The sequence below is a fragment of the Palaemon carinicauda genome, chromosome 45 (assembly GCF_036898095.1).
Source record: "Palaemon carinicauda isolate YSFRI2023 chromosome 45, ASM3689809v2, whole genome shotgun sequence".
Taxonomy (NCBI): Eukaryota; Metazoa; Arthropoda; class Malacostraca; order Decapoda; family Palaemonidae; genus Palaemon; species Palaemon carinicauda.
This window is the reverse complement of record NC_090769.1, coordinates 26015626-26036014: the sequence shown is the minus strand read 5'-3', so window position 1 is coordinate 26036014 and position 20389 is coordinate 26015626. Positions and strand designations below refer to the sequence as shown.

The 20389-nt window shown below is 37.5% G+C and overlaps 1 protein-coding gene across 2 annotated transcripts in view; it reads right to left on the bottom strand.

Moving 5' to 3' along the window:
* Positions 1–880: 880 nt before the first annotated feature.
* LOC137634918 (protein bric-a-brac 1-like) overlaps positions 881–20389 on the bottom strand; it is a 490670-nt gene continuing 471161 nt past the window's right edge. The window contains exons 1-5 of one of the 2 annotated variants that reach the window (XM_068367476.1): positions 8504–8927; positions 3263–4342; positions 2964–3068; positions 2323–2511; positions 881–2012 (exon numbers count right to left, since the gene is read on the bottom strand). In XM_068367476.1, the coding sequence (XP_068223577.1) occupies positions 1563–2012; positions 2323–2511; positions 2964–3068; positions 3263–4342; positions 8504–8650 (1971 nt within the window). In that variant the 5' untranslated portion in view covers positions 8651–8927 and the 3' untranslated portion in view covers positions 881–1562. Of the gene's footprint in view, positions 2013–2322; positions 2512–2963; positions 3069–3262; positions 4343–8503; positions 8928–20389 lie in introns of those variants that run through there. The other variant, XM_068367477.1, reaches the window with a different exon arrangement.

Below are 20389 nucleotides of genomic sequence, written 5' to 3'. Positions count from 1 at the left end.
CAGACGTACAGGAAATATAACAAAACCGTAAAACAGATTATCATTCTTTTTTTCCCTGTTTTGGTTTTTTTTTTGTTACTATTTACTACATCTATGTATTCATATAGTAGGTAAATCTGAACATATACATATATTTATATATAGATAGATATATATTTCTGATCGTATACTTTGCTAGCGTAATTACTTTCAAAGTGTGGATCGTATACAATTGTCATGGTTTTAGGTGAGGTATTTCAGTATACATCAAGAGCAAAAAAAGATTTGCCAACTTACATCTATGGATACATTTGCTGAGTCCTGGAAATGGTGTGAAGTTTACATTCAGAAGGGAAGTTTTTAATCACCCTAAGAGAGAGAGAGAGAGAGAGAGAGAGAGAGAGAGAGAGAGAGAAGGAGAGAGAGAGAGGAGAGAGAGAGAGAGAGAGAGAGAGAGAGAGAGAGAGAGAGAGATAGTGGTCACAGTCCAGTTGACCACACAGGTACTTAAGATTGTTATATACAATATGAACAAGAGGAAGAGTACATCTACATAATTTTTATTTTTTTTGCATTTGTAATCACACACAGATAAAAGGAATTATCCCAATTTGAATGTTGGTTTATGAAAAAATAGTCAAATATAAAATCAATATACAGTCTTCACACTCAATCGCATATTTTTAAAATGCCACCGAATCCAACAACTTGAACTCTCTTTTGCATTAGTGTCTTCTCGTTACCAGATGACATAACGAGGGAGTCCTGACATCTCCCGCTCATTCACTTAAGATATAACAATTATATTCCTCTGTATTAGGTTTAAAATGATTTGCTTACAGTGAACTTGTACAGTAAACGAGTAACATCAGAATTGTAAGCATACTGAGACCATTTACCCTTTTAACAAATATATGTTTTCTTTATTTCCTTAGAAAAAAAAAAACAGACAATTCCGAGTTCCATTACAACTTGTGTAACACTGTATGAGCTGTTGGAAAGGCGGGTAGTCCAGCAGGAATAAACAACACGCCTGCTATACTAATAACAAGATGGTAAGTCAAAAACTGCCGTTATATGGTCTACACAAATGGTGACAGTTAGGAATGATATAAATAAAAGTGAAATTGTTCCTATCTACTTTAATAATAATAATAATAATAATAACCATCTTTTCTCTGAATAATAATTTGCAAAATGCTTTGGATTCTAGACACTACTTGGGTAACTTCCAGTATCATCTATTATCAACTGTTGAGCAGGGAGGTCACAACCCTAGCTGGAGGTCAGCATCATTCTGTGGGCCGAGGTAAAAAACGCCACTGACCCAGCTTTTGAAGACTTCGAATGGAGGATGATGATGATGAGCAGACTCCAGAAAACAAAATAAACCTGAGCACTAGAGGCAAGTTGACCTCAGGGCCAACCGTTAGTCATGCCTTACGAGACTCCTGTGGGGTGGGGGTAGGGGGGGGACTGGAGACCACCCGAGAATCTTCTGGCATGACATCATGAGGACTCATCCAGAGGCTTAAATGTGTTAAGAACTGACACTTGTCACCAGTACCAGCTCGTTTTAACATTTAAGCTCGCTCCTCAATTTCAGGTCTCTTGGGTAAAATGGATTCCGTATCAGTCAGGTCTAATGGCGTGGCGGAGGGCTCTCCTCCACTGCCATTTTCGTACATCTGTCGACCAATTAAGGAGAATGACCCAAGAGCTGGCGTCGATGATGCAGAAGGATGTTCCTCCTCTTCGTCAGCCATCGGATGAACGCCTGAAGTTGAGTGGTCGTCTTCATCGCTGTTAATGACCTTCAGCCTGTTGTCATGGTCTGAATTGGAATCTCTGTCTCTAGATGTGATGTCAATTGTTTCGTGAGAGACCGGAGGAGCATCAGTGGATGTTCCATCCAGATCTGTACTTGAAGGGGATGGCTTTTTACTGGGCAGACGTCGCGGCACTGTACTGATTCCCATTTTCTTGATCTTATCGTAAAGGGTTCGAGATGGGACTTTGTACTTCCGTGATGCCTAAAAGAATGAAACCTCTTCAGTATAAAGTCTACATGGGAGTGATTGTCATATCCATTTTGAAAGAATAAGATTAAATGCCTGAAGTAAATTAGTTTATTGCAATTCCTTGATGCCTAAAAGAATTGAACTGAAGTACAGTCTACAAGGGAATAGTTGTCATACCCCTTTTAAAAGAATTCTAGACTTAAACGAAAACTAATTTATAGAGGTATAAAAGCAAATTATTTTCTAAGAATTTACAGAACTAAATATTTTCTCCCTCTTTTCAGATAAATTGGGCAAAATACCAGCTATTCTTGTAACTCACCTGCAGAGCTGTCATACCAGTTCTCACAGCCTCAATAGCTTCCATCAGGTCTGTCTTGGTGTACTGCTTGTACCTCTTCCACTCAGGTTTAGGAGTTGGAACATAACTGACAAAATTGCTGTAGTGAGAGGAACCATTTGGATCTATGTGGTATGGACTGAAGTCGGGTAACAGGGGACCATTTGCGAGCTGTAGAAATAAAGATAAGCACAATTGAACAACTTTTCTTTATTATGATATTCTCAGTTACAAAACATTACTCACTTTCCAAACATAAGATTAAAAAATATTTTTGCCAGTTGTAAATAACACTTCCATTGAAAATATGCAATTCATCATCAATGCCAATTTTTTATAAATTGTTGAAAGTAGACTGGGCTCTTGAGTTTTATAGGCAAATGGAAATAATATTAATGTGAACTTTAATGAAGATACTTTTAATATATTTTACCTACTAAACAACAAGTATTAAAGTCTATCGAAACATGTGTGCATCTGTATGTTATATGTGTACCTGTACATATACAAATTATTGTAAAAATATGTTATACAATAGAGAAATGCCCAACAGTTCCTGAATGATACAATTATATAACTATGCAAATACAAATCTAACAAGTTTTCTTTAGGATAGAACTTACTGCTTCCCTCTTGATCTTATCGTGTTCATCATCCCTGGAAATATCTGAGAATGAGCGTGGTTCATCATCAAGAAGTTCCTTTTTGGTATTAATGCTGTAAGGATTCTGCAAAGGAAAACAAAAGAAAATCGTGAGTACAAAGGAAAGAAATGTAAATATGGATATGAGAAAATTATTGACTAAAAAATTACTTTTCTCGTCTGCTAGTAAATATATTTCCAAAAAGGGACTATACTCTGGTTTCACCTGCAAGGAGTAAATATATTTGCAAACAAGAACTGAGCAGAACATATAATTACCTCGAGGTGATCTCTGTGTTCATGTGGCAGAAGGTGTGGAACATGTGAACTGAGGATGCCTGGCAGTGGCATCATGGAAGATGCCAGAGATACAAGCGAGCTCATGTCAGGTCCAGGGAAGCCATGCGTATGGCCAAGGGCAGTTCGTAGAATGGGAGTGGGAGACATGATGGGGTCGGGCATGATGGTTTTCGGACGTTTATGGGGTGGTGGTGAGTCTGGGCAGTGGGGAGGCAAATGGGGTAATGATGGCACTAAGGACAGTGATTGTCGGGTCTCCGAGTCTAGGTTTCCTGGGGTATGGCTGTCTCGTGGTTCGTGTCCTTCCCGTAGGTCTCTCGAGTGGTTTCTCAAATGCTCCCTCAAGTCTCTCATGTCCCTACTATCACGAGGGTCCAATTCACGGCTGATGTCTCTGTGGTCTCGATGCTCTCTATGCTCTGGGCGATGGTCAGGTCGATGTTGGGAGTGTTCTCTGTGTGGGGGAAGAACTGGAGGTTGGATGGTTGGGTACAGAGGCTGTGGAGAAGCCGAACGGGGTGGCTCGTGTGAAGAGGCCGATGGAGGTGGAGCAACTGAAGTAGGGGGTTCTTGCTTGGGTCGAATCAACTCTGGGTGACTGCGACTATCCACTGCTGGAGGTGGAGGTGGGCGGGAGATTTCTGGTGGCGAGGGTGGTCGTCGTAATGGGGCATCATTGCCCAGTTCCTCCACTAAACCTTTGACCTTCAAGCTCTCGGCCACTTTCAAAAGCTCTTGAAGCGCATCGTGCTCGACATTGACTTCACCTCTGTACATATACTCGAGCAATGCCCTCATGGCACAAGCCCTTACATCCTTGAGAACCACAATCGGATGGTTGGACGTGTGGGCATTCACAAACAAGGACTGGAAGTACGAGGAGCAGGCGGCCAGGACCAGCCTGTGAGCATGCAGCGTCCTGCCATCTTCGCAGGCCAGGGTGACATCTGTGAAAGCTTCGTGGTGCAGGAGTTGATCGAAAGCCGCCAGCAGGTTATTCCGATGGTTGTTCCATCGTAGGCAATACTGCGAGCTGCTCCCCATTGTGCCGTACCCTCCCTGCAAGAAAAAGAAATTATTAGTTATAGGCTCATGTTCCAAATTTTAAGAAATTTTCGTGTAAAATTAAGTTTTTTTTTTTCAGTTTATATGCTGATGTTCCAAAATTAAAGTAAAATTAAGAAAAAATTATTAAATTATCATCAGTTTATAGTTAACAGGATTTTGTTCCAAAATTAAAAGTAAAATTATACAGAAACCTTGAAACAAAATTTATTTTAATTACAACTGTTAAATAAGTATTAATCAAATCGTGCTAATATTGCAAAAAAATCATTGCATAATTTAATTAATTTTTATGTCAAACAGTATGAAAGGATTTCACTTGCATAAACGAATTTAAACAAGTTTCCGGTATTAAATGAAGCACATCATTTATGATCAAAGAACTATAGATGATAACGAAAAGTATAATGAATATATTTCAATTTAACATCGATACCATTAGCCATAACCAACTAATTTAGTGAATTCTATTAGTTTGATAAATTATGTCAGTCGAAATTTTAAGACTGGTGATATCTATAAAGGATAAACATTGTCTATTTGTCAATCTACTAATAAGCTTAAATTAATGTACATGAGATAATGCTAAATGAATAAAACTATAAAAAATATCAGCATCATTTTTAGTCTATAATTGTGACATTTATGAAAATATCTTCTAATACTGACTGAACCCTAAGAGATTTCAGTATCAGATCGTTTTTTTTTTTTTTTTTGCTTAGATACGAATAACAGTAACATCCGGACAAAGTATATCAAAGTGTGGGTTTTCTTTCTAATGAAGCAATCTTTGAATATAGCATTTTTTTTTATCTCTGAGGAAACTCATCATCATTATCCAAGTACCTTTACATAATAGGTCTAGTGCCCGTCTTAATAGGAATGTCTATCATGAACATCTTTTCCATCTACGGTTGACTACATTAAATAAGGAAAGAAAAAAAACTGCAGGATGGAAGGATCGTTTTGTTCCTTATCCTGAATCTTTTCTCGTTGCACAGTAATGGTTTTTCCCCGAAGTGCATTGGGGCGAATTGGGCAGACGTCACTAGCGGCCTTGTTGTTGCAAGGTTATTGCATTCTAGAAGTTGCAACACATTGCGTCAGTCTTTTACAGGGAACCAGCGCTAGTGCATTGAAGTTCGCGGAACTCCTCATGCCGTAAATAAGTTTATCTATTCTCTCTCTCTGGTGGAAGTTGATTATTTTAAGTTTTTATCCATAAGTACACTTTAGTTCCCCTTTAATATAAAACAGCAAGAAATTAAAAATATAAGTATTAACAGTTAACATAGATGTGCATATTACTAACGTTAATTATATCACTGTGTGAATTGGAGAGAGAGAGAGAGAGAGGGGTGCTCACACAAAATTTGTCTTTTCTATAATTGTACTATTGATAAATCACAGAGAGAGAGAGAGAGAGAGAGAGAGAGAGAGAGAGAGAGAGAGAGATTATATGCCACTTGAAAAATAAGTGTATGGATTATGCATAACCAACCGAAGCTCGATCATTATGGCAGAGAATGATAACGTCCTAAAGCAAAGTCAAACCTAATGAGCCTCATCAAGATGAGAGTTCCATAGATTACGCCACAGAACATCTAGTCCCACCCCCTTCCCCAGTCCCTTGAATATACCGGCAAACTCTCATGCCTAAATAGCCGTATCGCGTGATCTCACTAAGCCTTAGGCCTACGGGAGCGAGTAAAAGAGGGTAGATGAACAGGAATGTATGGTAGAGAATAGGAAAAGGAAAGAAGAGATCAAAATGAGTACGCACTCAAGAGTATTTGGAACCACGCCTCCCAAACTCAAGTGGGGATAGAACGAGTTTAGAATATTAAGGCTTCAGCGTAGGCTAAGAAACACTGGCTCGTCCCCACGGCCATGAAATGGGAAATGTATTTCCCGGGGAAAAGGAAATCTGAATGGATGTATTACTCCATTTATGTTAAGTGAGAAGGACAGTCTCCGTTACCTCTCTTAGTGGCCTCATAATAAGCAGAGAGCTGTATGCGACACACCCAGCCCTATCCCCTCTTATAATCTGTAGGCCTAAAATAATTTACTTCTTTTATTTTCATTTTTCTTCTATGACCAGTAGATGAGGGTGTATATATTGCCTAAAATTTGATTAATTAACAGAAAATGACCTTGTTTCTGACAATATAACTGCCTAAGATTTCAGATCAAGTATTAACGGAATATAACCAAATCTTCAAATTATTTCATTGTTACTGTTGAGTGACACAGTACATGAAAATGTATTCTTTCAGGGACTCGAGAAGAATTTGAGAAATACTACTACTTATCCTCAAATTTTGAGAGAACAGACTAAGTATTCAATAAAATACATCGGATAAGCCTAGACCTACAGATGCTAGGGGTGAGCTAGACCTCTTGTGCGCAAGATATAATTTATTTTCAGAGAAATAATTTTATCAAACTGGAGGGGTGACATACTCTAACATCTTTTGATTGGTATTGCTTACAATTTCCGCGTACGTGCAGACAAGCATTGACCCAATTTTTAAGCGTTGGGCAATGAAGGAGACTAAATTTTTCAAGAGGTGATCCAATGAAGTTAAAATACCCATTTATGGTAACACACCAATTACCTGTATGCCTAAAGTAACCAATTGTGTTGTTGATATAAAAATATTAATTGTGTTATGAAAAATCATAAAGATCTGTGTAGGTTTTTATTTCTTAACAGAAGATATTCAGACGGAAACTGACCACACAATGGCTTCTCAAAAGCTAATGGTTCTAACCCGGTTTCTTCGTAGACTAAACAGGCTTTACTAGATTAAATGATTGTAAATGTTTAGACTTGAAAAAAGAAACACTGAATATAAAAAACTTATCCCATTCAATGCTGTTATTCCATTATAAAACCTGTTTAGTAATTAGCTACCTCTGACAAGGTTAATGCATATCCTTCACAATAAGTTACATTCAAAGAGAGAGAGAGAGAGAGAGAGAGAGAGAGAGAGAGAGAGAGAAATATCCACATATACTTATTACCTGTTGTTTTCGTAAGAAAATAAAAAAAATATTACGACCATCGCTTTCTGTTCCCTTCGCCGAGTTAGAAAACCACTTCACTAGATTGATCCTGGGAGCTGTCCCCTGTCCCTCTCCCCTCCTTCTCATTCAAATTTCCCCTTGAACTGAATACAATTCTCTCATCAGGCCTAAAGGGGAATGAGGGGGGCTGGCTAACCGACCTAAGGCATTGAGTTGAAAGATATTCAATGTATCATTGACTGTGTGTGTGTGTGTCTCTCTCTCTACACATCAATGTATCTGAGCGTGTCCCCACCCCCAACAGACACTGTAATTACAATAATGAATATGTGAAAACACAAGTCAAAGCTAATTCAAGAACTTAATGTATGGTTACGAACAGGGGGGATGGAAGTAGCAGAAAGGAAGGTTGAGGGGACTTCATTAAGAGGTGAATTGGGGGAAAATGAATTGATCAGAATTTCTTAATTTCAGATCGGCAGAACTTCGCACTAAAGACTGGACTGCCGGCGGGCGAGAGAGATGAAATTTTCGGGATATAATCGTTCGCCTGGCTTAAACGATCGCTCAGATCAATGAGAGGAAATCCTCAATGATAATAAGGTTTGGTTATGTAGTGTTAGCGGCCTATCTCTCTCTTGATCCAAAAAGACACTCATTTTCGACATCTCTGATGATCGCGGTTGGGAGATGGGACGGCCGGAAAGGATTGACTGAAAGGAATGGCACACGATGTGTATAAGTGAATTGGGACTGTGTGTAGAGAGAGAGAGAGAGAGTGAGAGAGAGAGAGAGAGAGAGAGAGAGTGTTAATGTAAATTTTAAAGTTTGATTTTACATACTTCACGAATTGTTTGAATTCTAGCAGTATATTCACTATTGTTTATTCTCTCTCTCTCTCTCTCTCTCTCTCTCTCTCTCTCTCTCTCCCTCCTATATTCCGTATTCAAACACACACGTACACACACACACACACATATATATATATATATATATATGTAATAATTAATCCGTTCGTCCAGTCTTTATAAACTGACACTGTTCGACTGAATTACACTGGATCGCAATTAATCTATCGGATGAATCCTTAAGTGAAATATCCTAGAATGTCGCAAATCTTACCTCAACGAGTTTCATATTGTCCTCGTGTAGATGGGAAGGATGTATATATTTTGCCAAGTCCTGTGTTGTAAGTAGCCAATTATACCAATTTCTTTCTTTGACTAAATCTGGAGAAGAAGCAAGCCTATGGTAATCCTCGCCAAGCATTGGCTTCGATAAAAGTGCACTATGACGTTATAAATGTCACTTTGTTGGAAAACGATTTACCGTAAAATCAGCTGCGAACACTTTTTGGACGTTAGCACCTGTTCGTAAAAGCAAGCACTATGTAAACAGAATCGATTGAGTAGGAGCTTATATCACCGAACACTTTTCAAGATCACGACTTCTTCCTTCGTCCTGTTCTAAGGATGTCTTTTGGGTGCTACGGTAAGGTTGGTCCCATGGGTTGAAAGTCCAACTTCGGAATGAAAGAGTGTTGGGCACACACGCCGTTTTCTATAAGCGCGAGTGTTCGTGCATGTTGCAACCGATGACTGTCCACCCACTGGGGGAGGGTGGAGGGGGGACTACCTCAAGTCTGAGCAACCGTTTGCAGATTTTACGTACGTTCTGCTGAAATCTTAAGCCTTTAATTTTAAAAATTCGTGCAAATTCAGTTTAAAACCAACTGCATCTCGCGCTAAATCATACGTTAAAAGCAGAGATAAACTTTCAAACAACAGTAAACGAATTAAATCACCTGAAATGACATGAAAGTCAAGGATACTGAACGAAAGTTTACGGTTCTCTCTCTCTCTCCACGTGGGGCCGGCCAGCTCATGGGGTTTTGCAATCTTCCTGCAACTTTGCAACCAAAAGGGAGGCAATTCGCAGAAGTCAAGAGAGATCCTGACGGCGGTCGGGGGGAAGAACTTGCTCATTGATGATCTCGGAAATTGTAGAGCGATGAGAGACGTCTCCGTCTTCCGGGAATAGCATAAACCTCTTTAATAGTTGGGGAGTTTCATTTTCTCTTTCTTTTTAATTATTTGCTAATTCTTTTATTTCTCACTTTCTCTTAATTTAATAATCCATAATAATTTTACCATTACCTCTCTATTCACAATGTATTTTCCCTGTTGGAGCCCTCGGGCTTATAGCACTCTGCTTTTCCAATTAAAGTTGTAGCTTAGCAAGAAGAAGAAGGAGAAGAACAAGTAGTAGTAGTAGTAGTAGCAGTAATAATTTTTCTTTCTTCACGTCAATTTATCAGTGTTAATATTCTCTTTTCTTACTATGCAATTGCCAATTATTTCTCATTTAACCTTAACTTACAAATTCATCAAATTTATTGACCTTCATATTCGCCTCTCATTTATATCCTAAATTTATCAGTAATAATATTCTCTCTCTCTCTCTCTCTCTCTCTCTCTCTCTCTCTCTCTCTCTCTCGGGGATATTCCCAACATTGCGTCACTGTTTGGTAAAAAAAAAAAAAAAAAAAAACTGCAAATCGCATTGTACATCAGCAAGCAACTGCGCAAAGACACAAACTCACAATCAAAGGAAAGATTTTCTTTAATTCTCGGATGTGCGAAATTTTCCACGAATCTCTCGAATCTAAGAATTCGTCACAATCTGCGCCAAATGTTATAAGCGAGAAACGTCTCATTTGTTTTGATGTCACCGGTGGATTAGGATATTTGATAAACCGTTATTATTGTTGTTGTTGTTGTTATTACTTGCTGAGCTACAACCCTAGTTGGAAAAGCAGGATGCTATAAGCCCAGGGCATTAGGATTTTGATAAACATTATTATTATTATTATTATTATTATTACTCGCTAAGCTACAACCCTAGCTGGAAAAGCTGAATGCTATAAGCCCAGGGGCCCCAACATGGAAAATAGCCCAGTGAGGAAAAGGAAAAAAGGAAAAATAGAATATCTTCAGAACTAACATTAATATAAATATTTCCTATATAAACTATAAAAACTTTAACAAAACAAGAGGAAGAGAAATTACATAGAATAATGTGCCCGAGTGTACCTTTAAGCAAGAGAACTCTACCCCAAGACAGTGGAAGACCATGGTACAGAGGCCATGGCACTACCCAAGACTAGAGAACAATGGTTTGATTTTGGAATGTCCTCCTATAAGAGCTGCTTGCCTTAGCTAAAGTTACGCTTTTCTTTTAACCAATTAAAGTCACTTGTCCTTTTTCTTCATTCTTTCCTTTTACTTTAAACTTAAGAGCTGTGAAAAGTACATAATTAACCCCATCACAAAATGCTCCAAAACAGTATCTCGCTACAGCAATGACATTCGCAATAGGATGCATTAAAGATCTTTTAGTAACACAGGAAGCCTGGTATCAGGCAAAACAGCTAAATAACGAAATAATCTTTGATAACGAAGACATGACCAACAAACAGATAAAAAAAAATAAGTGGCAAGATTGGGTTTTTTTGCAGGAGAACGTGGCCGGGAAATACCAGAGAGAGAGAGAGAGAGAGAGAGAGAGAGAGAGAGAGAGAGAGGGAGAGAGAGAGAGACCAGGTCCCAGGTGGTGTAACAAACATCGACCATCATCAAGTGCCGTTTTCTTCTTGCGTTAATGACCTTGGGAGGGGATACTCTCCTATTACGTAGTTACGCGCCACCCAAAATGTTTCAATTACATAATTCCAAGCTATTTTTATATTTTTTACGTTATTGCTTACTCGCATAAACAGTTTTATATGGTAAAATTTATTGTTTAAAATAGTTAAACGGCACAATCAAAAGCACTGCCCCTTAAGGCAATCAATTTCGCCCTCTTAACACTTAGACCTTTGAGGAACTGTAAAGTGATTCTGCAATATTTCTCAAGGCGACCGTTTTCTTTCTTTCTCTCTCTGCTTCGCGCGCATAGGATGAAATTGCAACACTAGGTCAGGAAATACCCCCGTGGCAGCGTGATTCATAAGTCTCTCTCTCTCTCTCCCTGAACGGACATTCCGGAGGTTCGCTAATGGCAAACACTCGCACGGTTTCACACGCACAATTATAAGTATTCCTTATTCCTGGAGCTCTTCAGAATCAGATTATCATCGGTTGACGTATTTGCTTAACTGTCTTATGAGCAAAGATAATGAAAATAATAGGGAAACAGTAAAGACAATTACAGTAAAGCTGAACTACCAGAATTGTCTTTACAAGTAAACTAAACTAAAAATGTCTTTACAATAAAATTGAACGACTAAAATGTTCTTAACAATCAACTAGAACGAATAAAATTGTCTTTACAATCAAGTTGAACGAATAAAATTCTTTATAATAAATCTGAACGAATAAAATTGTCTTTGCAATCAAGTTGACACTAAAATTGCCTTTACAACAAAATTTAACGACTAGAGTTGACTTTACAATCAAGCTGAAAAACTAAATTTGTCTCTTTACAATCAAGTTGAACGACTAAAATTCTTTACAACCAAGCTCAACGACTAAAATGTCCTTACAATCAAGATGAATGACTAAAATTGTCTCTGCAAATAAGTTGAACGACTAAAATTGTCTTTACAATTAAGGTGAACTACTAAAACTGTTTACAGTAAAGTTGAATGACCAAAATTGTCTTAGTAATCAAGTTAACGACTAAAATTGTCTTTACAATCAAGCTAAACGACTAAAATTGTCTTTACAATCAAGCTAAACGACTAAAGTTGTCTTTACAATCAAGCTGAACTACTACAAGAGTTTACAATAAAATTGAAAGACCAAAATTGTCTTCAAATCAAGCTGAACACCTAAAATTGTCTTTACAATAAAGTTGAACGACTAAAATTTTCTTTACAATCAAGTTGAACGACTAAATGAAATATCAACGAAAACTAATGATATTGAAACCGGCGCCAATCCTATGGAGAAATCTACACATCACTGCACAGCACATTACCAGAAGGGCAGAGATGCCTTCATTTTTCTTAGAAGATCAAGGCTGTCTTAGAACAACCAGCCTTCAACCACGCGGTGGGAATAACTGCCGAAAACGATTATTTATTACTTCCCTTTAGAAAAGGGCATTTGACTGTTCACCATCATATATATATATATATATATATATATGTGCATATCTATCTGTGTGTAGTTATGTGTAACACAATAGATGTTCATTATTCCCCTTATGCCCGAAAAAAAAAAATTGAAAAGTTACAAAAATTTTTAAATTGCAGAAACTGGCTCCAGAATGTTTTAGGTATATTACAAAAATAATCCCAAAAGGATTACAAGTTAAAGTTTTAAATCTCTTATGTACAGAAAATAATTATACCCCGCAATTTTGCTCAAGACACATTTATTACCAATACAGTATACAAGTTTCGCAATTTTAAATTTGAAGGAAATGCAACATATGAGACACATTAAGTTGATCTATGCCAAACCAACCTTCTAAAATATATTCTATAACTGATATCTCTAAACGGACGTGGTACGAAGTCCGTATTAATCAGAATGTTTCAGAGGAATGATTCATTGTCTATCCGGGTAGCAAATAGGGCACGAGGGGGGGGGGGGGGAATTGTAATGAAGTAGCTCAGCGACTAAAATATTGCAGGACAAGAATCCAATATGATGAGATTTGCATATAATGGTAACTGCAGGTTTCTAAATTTTATTTGGTATGGGCGCTTCAGCTGATTTAACTTACTGTGCACCCCACTTTCAATATTTTAATATATATATATATATATATATATATTATATATATATATATATATATATATATATATATATATATATATATATATATATTTATATATATATATATATACACATACATATACATATACATATAATTATACACATACACACACACACCCACACACATATATATATATATATATATATAAATATAATACACACATGCACGAGATCTTGAAAAAGTGTTACAGAAAAAGTTGTTATAAATTATTGATCGCTCACATTCATGAATGAAACATGGGGAAATGAGAGAGAGAGAGAGAGAGAGAGAGAGAGAGAGAGAGAGATTTTTGGTAATTTTGCAAGACGTTTAATGAAGAGATCCGGTGTTGCAGAAAAAGAAGGCAAGCGGGGGGGGGGGGGGGGGGGTTATAGAGGTCCACCCCTTACCTGCTAGGGTACCTACCTGCAAAAATAAAAACTCAATTATATTGACATTTTCTCCTTTCCATACATTGGAGAAGAATCAATTCCTTCCTATTGCTTTCGATATCCGTTATACTAAATATGATGCATCACGTGTGGTGCCCGACACACAAAGAATAAGGGGAAGACGAAAAAAAAAAAATGAATAATCATGGCGAAACTATGTTCAGCCGACTGGCAATAAGTGACGGGCACGTTTCGCCACCCCACAGGAAATGCCGATTTCTAACTAAGCTCGGGGGCCACCTACGGAGATTAGAATTTCTAGGCGCAACTACCTCTCCACCCCCACCCCCTCCCCGGTCCAGAATAAGCATGCATGGATAAGAATACAAAATTTGCAACAAAGCATACATGCTTTATACGTATTGGATACAATGACTATCCTACAATCTTTTCCTATAAATCTCTCTTTGTACTTGGTGTCTCACTAGTGCATTTTAACCAAGATACTTTCCTGGTTCACATTCCATGATAATAAGGTCTCTCAACCAAGTGTTAATTTCTCAGCTATGATATAAATTAAGAAATTTATATGGAGTTTAATCTAGTTTATCGATCTGGGCATTTTAATGTCCACCAAAAAAGGACGAATAATCGAACTAGTTTGTTACCGAGAAATGACACAGAGGAAATTAATTCCTATTCACATAATGGGAGATGCATCTCATATACAGGTACAATAAAGAGATACTTCTAGTATCACTAACCAACAATGGTGCCACAGAGAGAGAGAGAGAGAGGAGAGAGAGAGAGAGAGAGAGAGTATGACATAACTTAGACCCATCCTCCCATCGCTTCCACTCACGTGTGGACCGCGTGAACTCTTAGGTAAAATCCACCGCTTCACCTCTTTAATTAACAGCCGTCCTACTACAACTAGAATGATATTTCAATTATCGAGCTGTTCGTAAAACATTTAGATAGGCTGGATTTTCTCCTTCATGGACAGAGACGACGTGTAAATGAGCACGAAGGCTCTGGCGGTATTAAATATATTTAATTATATTTGTGTGATGTTGCGGGATTACGGATATGATTCTAATACGCCGGGGAGATGGGGTTGCTTGTGTGCGCTCTTTTAGGGTTTGAATGTCTGGGACGGGACATACTTACCCTAATTATTCCTTGAATTGGCAAGTGTGTTTCTTCATACAACAGGTAAAATGGGTTTCCGAGAATGAAGCAATGAGTTGTGAATGATAGTCTAGGCTCTGGGAAGTATAATGTCCCAGCAAGGAAAGGGTTTATCTCGGCCAAAGTTTAAGTATTCGTTTTCTGCGAATTGCGTCTTTGAGGGGTAACTTAAGAAAAATGGAAAGGGATAGTTTGTGACTGCCTGGTCTTTTATAGTTTTGCCAGACTTTCATAATTCTAGCATTGGATCATTAAGTTATTTTGTATTTTTTCTTCGTTTTTTTATATCAGTAATGCCCGATTTTCGAAAGCCGAGGATATACAAAGATGAAGTTTTTATTCCTTACCAAAATTATATATTATGCTTCAAAATTACCTCCCCTATATAATAAAGGGCAAGTGTCTGAAAATAAATATATATATATATATATATATAATATATATATATATATATATATATATATACACACACATTCACGGTCACGCTCAGCTGTCCGTCCCTCGGGTAGGGGGGAGAGAGAATAGTCATACCCTGGTGAGAGAGTGGTGAGGCAAGTCACGTACAATTATACAAAATATTAACGCTGATACTGTAATTGCTACAAAAAAAATATCGCCGACTTTGCTAATTCATTTAAAAATAATGCTGACGCTGCACAAAATTATAAGATTCAGAACAACATCACATGAGAACCAAAGAAGTGTCAACAATCAGCGATCAACTCTTAAGAACTTGCTATCAGCTAAGGCCACTCCTTCTGGCCTTCGCTTTTTGACCGTAATTCGTGGTTCCTTTATCACTCGTTCTGGTGATAGATGATATTAACCTTCAAACAGCTAAGCACTTTTGGTACCGCCCCCTCCTTTCGCAATCTTTTAAAAGTCACCTTTCGATCGACTTATCAATCTTTATCTCTGCTTATTCTACAAGAAATGCGAAGTTAATTGTGGCCACCGAAGGGACTATGTACCTTGTATACCTTTATACATATATGCAATATATTTGTAAACTATAAAATATATCAACGACAAAAACAACATCCTTCAGTTTCTATTCAACTGCAGGACAAAGGCTCCAGAATTGTCCTTAGCCATTATTATTATTATTATTATTATTATTATTATTATTATTATTATTATTATTATTATTATCATTTGCTAAGCTACAACCCTAATTGGAAAAGCAAGATGCTATAAGCCCAGGGGCTCCAACAGGGAAAATAGCTCAGTGAGGAAAGGAAAAGAAGGAAAAATAAAATATTTCAGGAAGAGCAACAATATTAAAATAAATATCACTTTATACACTATAAAAACAAGAGGAAGAGAAAAAAGATATAAGATAGAACAGTGTGCCCGAGTGTACCCTCAAGCATGAGAACTCTAACCCAAGAGAGTGGAAGACCATGGTACAGAGGTTATGGCAGTACCCAAGATTAGAGAAAAATTTAATCATCTACCCTTCCAAAAGTGGCCACAGAACAATTACAGTGCAGTAAGAAGAATCGTTTATACTTATATGCAATATATTTGTAAACTATAAAATATATCAACAACGAAAACAACATGCTTCAGTTTCTATTCAACTGCAGGACATAGGCTCCAGACATGTCCTTAGCCATTATTATTATTATTATCTGCTAAGCTACAACCCTAGTTGGAAAAGCCAGATGCTATAAGCCCAGAGGCCCCAACAGGGAAAATAGCCCCGTGAGGAAAGGAAATAAGGAAAAATAAATTATTTTAAGAACGGTAACAACATTAGAATAAATATTTCCTAAATAACTACAAAAACTTTAACATAACAAGAGGAAGAGAATTCGATAGAACAGCGTGCCGGAGTGTACCCCCAAGAAACAGAAATCTAACCCAAGACAGTGGAAGAACATGGTACAGAGGCTAAGGCACTACCCAAGACTAGAGAACAATGGTTTGATTTTAGAGTGTCCTTCTCCTAGAAGAGCTGGCATGTTAGGGGTTTAGCCATTTTCACAACCACGCTGGCAAGAACGGACTGGCCACAGTGAAAGATTTTCGTCTGATCACGCGCAGCAAACCAATCTAGTATGGGTGGCCCTAACTATTAGAGGTTTGCTGATCATGGCAATACGCAAGTCCTTTCACTACGTTAAGGTAAGCTATCCCCACTCAGAAAGTAAGGGGATATACATACACAAAAATGTTGCCAGCCTTATGCCCCTTTCTTTACTAAAAATTAGGGATAATGTTGCCAGTCTTAAGCCCCCTTTCTTGACTAAAATAAGAGGCACATAGGCCGGGAGCAATCCACAGATCCAGCAAACGTGAACCGAACATTACACAATCCAGCAATGGCACCCACTTTTTCCAATTACATTCTCAAAATTAGAGCGAAGAGATGTTGTCATTCAGACTGTACCAGACTGTACACCAGCGCCATCATTTACGCTAATTCTATTTAAACCAAATTCAATAGAAACTAACATATTAAAAGTTTGTGGGTTTTTTGGGGAATGTAGAATAAGACTGGCCATTGTAGAGCCAAAGATTTTAATTTCGTAAATTTTAATTTGCAAGCGAATTGTTTATATTTGCTTGCTAAGACGAACCCATGTATTCTGATATATGAGAAAACATGCAAGTTTATTATATGTACTCCTTAAGTCTCTTAGAAAATTGTCTTGGGTTAGAGTTCTCTTGCTTGAGGTACACTCGGGGCACACTATTCTATATTTCTTATATAAGAATGCAAAACATAATACACATGAGCAACTGCTATTTCATTTGCCTATCCCTTTTAGGGTTGGACCATTTTAGGCCACTGCGCTACTAAAATCTTGCATCTTGCATGAGCTACTAAAGAACAGAATGTCGTTCAGGGCAAACGGAAAACAATTATAAACAAAAAATAAAATCCTCACGAAACAATAAACCCAAGGAAGAATATATTTGGTCCATCTCAGGTAGTAGGTTGGCCAGGGCACCAGCCACCCGTTGAGATACTACCGCCCAGAGAGTTATGGGGTCTTTTGACTGGCCAGACAGTAGCACATTGGATCCTTTTTTCTGGTTACGGTTCATTTTCCCTTAGCCTACACACACACGCAAACCGAATAGTCTGGCCTATTCTTTACATATTTTCCTCTGTCTTCATACACCTGACAACACTGAGATTACCAAACAATTTCTTCTTACTGCACTGTAATTGTTCAGTGGGCACTTTCCTCTTTGTAAGGGTAGAAGAGACTCTTTAGCTATGGTAAGCAGCTCTTCTAGGAGGAGGACACTCTGAAATCAAACCATTGTTCTCTAATCTTGGGTAGTGCCATAGCCTCTGTATCATGGTCTTCCACTGTCTTATGTTAGAGTTCTCTTGCTTGTGGGTACAATCGGGCACACTATTTCATCTTATTTTTTCTTCCTCTTGTTTTGTTGAAGTTTTTATAGTTTATATAGTAGATATTAATTCTAATTTTGTTGTTCTTAAAATATTTTTGTTTTTCTTTGTTTCCTTTCCTCACTGAGCTATTTTCCCTGTTGGAGCCCCCTGGGCTTATAGCATCCTGCTTTTCCAACTACGGTTGTAGCTTAGCAAGTAATAATAATAATAATAATAATAATAATAATAATAATAATAATAATAATAATAATAATCCATCGCAGCTCAAAAAGAGAACAGTAAATAACATTAAATACAGCCAATGTGTACTCACCGTATTCGAATCTGGGAGACTAATGACTAAGATGAATTATTTGATGTCACGTTCCCCTTGCGGTAAAATGATATAAATCGTGTTTGTGTGAAGTGACGACGAATCGAATTGAGAAAAAAAAAAGTATAAAATCGACTTTGTTCCCGTCGCTTTAGCGGCGTAGAGAAGCGCTCGTGAAATAAAAAATGAGGATAATACTGAAATTTTTACCTGCCAAGCGGATGTTCTCCGATACAACTCCGAGAGTTCGTAAACAAATTGCGATCCCGCGAACTCCCGTGGGGTAGCGACAACTTTGCTCTAACGATTATGTAGAGGGAAGGGGAGAGGCAGAGGGAGGGGAGAAGGGGAGAGGCAGAGGGAGGGGAGAGAGGGAGGGGAGAGGGAGAGGGGAAGGGGAGAGGCAGAGGCAGAGGGAGAGGAAGGGGAGAGGGGTAGGGTTAGTTGATGTGATGGTAGCTGGTAGAGTGGTCTTACATCTAGTATATTCAGGGGTTTGGGGTGCGGGTGTCCAAATTCCAGGGGTGGGCGGGGGGGTGTCCAATTTCCAGGGGGCCTTGTCAACACGCGCATCCTCATCTTATATTTACGGCAGTATTAGCCCCCTAGCCCTGTTGCTGTTTCATTCTGACAGTAGTACGCAAAAACTGCAACAATTTTAGTTTTCTTATATTTGACGTGTGGGATGGAGCTGTGAAACAAAAAAAAATATGGCATGAGAAAGTTCCGGCAACGTTGACTTACGGAATTTTCTAAGGTACATTTCAAAGACCCTTTCCGAAAAAAAAAAAAAAAATCGCGCGCTGTGCACCAAAAGATTAATCAATATTCTTCCGATCATGTCCTTTGAAAATTTTGTTGATACTTTCTATGTCTGGTAAATGTGAAGAGAAAAGCTATGGACAGAAGAAACAGAACTTTAAACTTAAGGTTTGTTCAAGATATTGGCACTTCTAGAAATTACACCTTTCTTTGAACAAAATCATTCCTTTAACTTTCAAGAAGAAACAGTTTCCAACTGACATTTGAGAGGTATTAAATACTTGAAATAATTTATTTTGGACCAATAATAGGTACAGTTATTCTTCTTCTTATTATTATTATTATTATTAGATAATGGGGCACGATATGAAAATGAAAAGCACACCAAACGTAGATTTGAAAGAAACTAGACATTTTTGTTATTCGTCGTAAATATTTCTTATAAAATCAAGTCACCTAAACATTGGAAATGAAAGAAATAAAAAATACATTTGAAAGAAATGTCAAGAAACGAAGATTTTGGGAGTAATTAAGGCGCAGTAAATTATATGGTGAGTAATAAGAAGGAATCGGAAAAAAACTAATAGTATATAACGCTGATTTAGACCGATTTCATTCCTTATTGTTATTTCTAAAAATTTGTAGCAATTCCCTTATAAATCTGTAGCAATTCCCTTATAAATCTGTAGTAATTCCCTTATAAATCTGTAGTAATTCCCTTATAAATCAGTAGCAATTCCCATATAAATCTGTAGTAATTCCCATATAAATCTGTAGTAATTCCCTATAAATCTGTAGCAATTCCCTTATAAATCTGTAGCAATTCCCTTATAAATCACGAAAACTGCGCTTGTAATACATATATGCACAGAATATGTACACAAACATAAGTTTATGCGAACCTAATTACTTTCAGTAACAATTTCTTGCTCAGACTAAATGGAAATTAAACTGACAGCCACCTAATTGAGCCAGGTTTAATCCCATGGAGTGTTAATTTTCACACAAGGATAAAAATAAAAAAATAATTCTACATTTGTACTGATAATAAACTATTTACCAATCCTAAGAAAATATACAGATTACAGCTTTTGCATAGTAAATTCTGCTATCGCAAAAGATCGGATTAATAACGATTAAAACAATGGTAAGACGTAAACGATAATGTTAATTATACCTGTCACCTGAAATACAGAGAACTCTGAGTT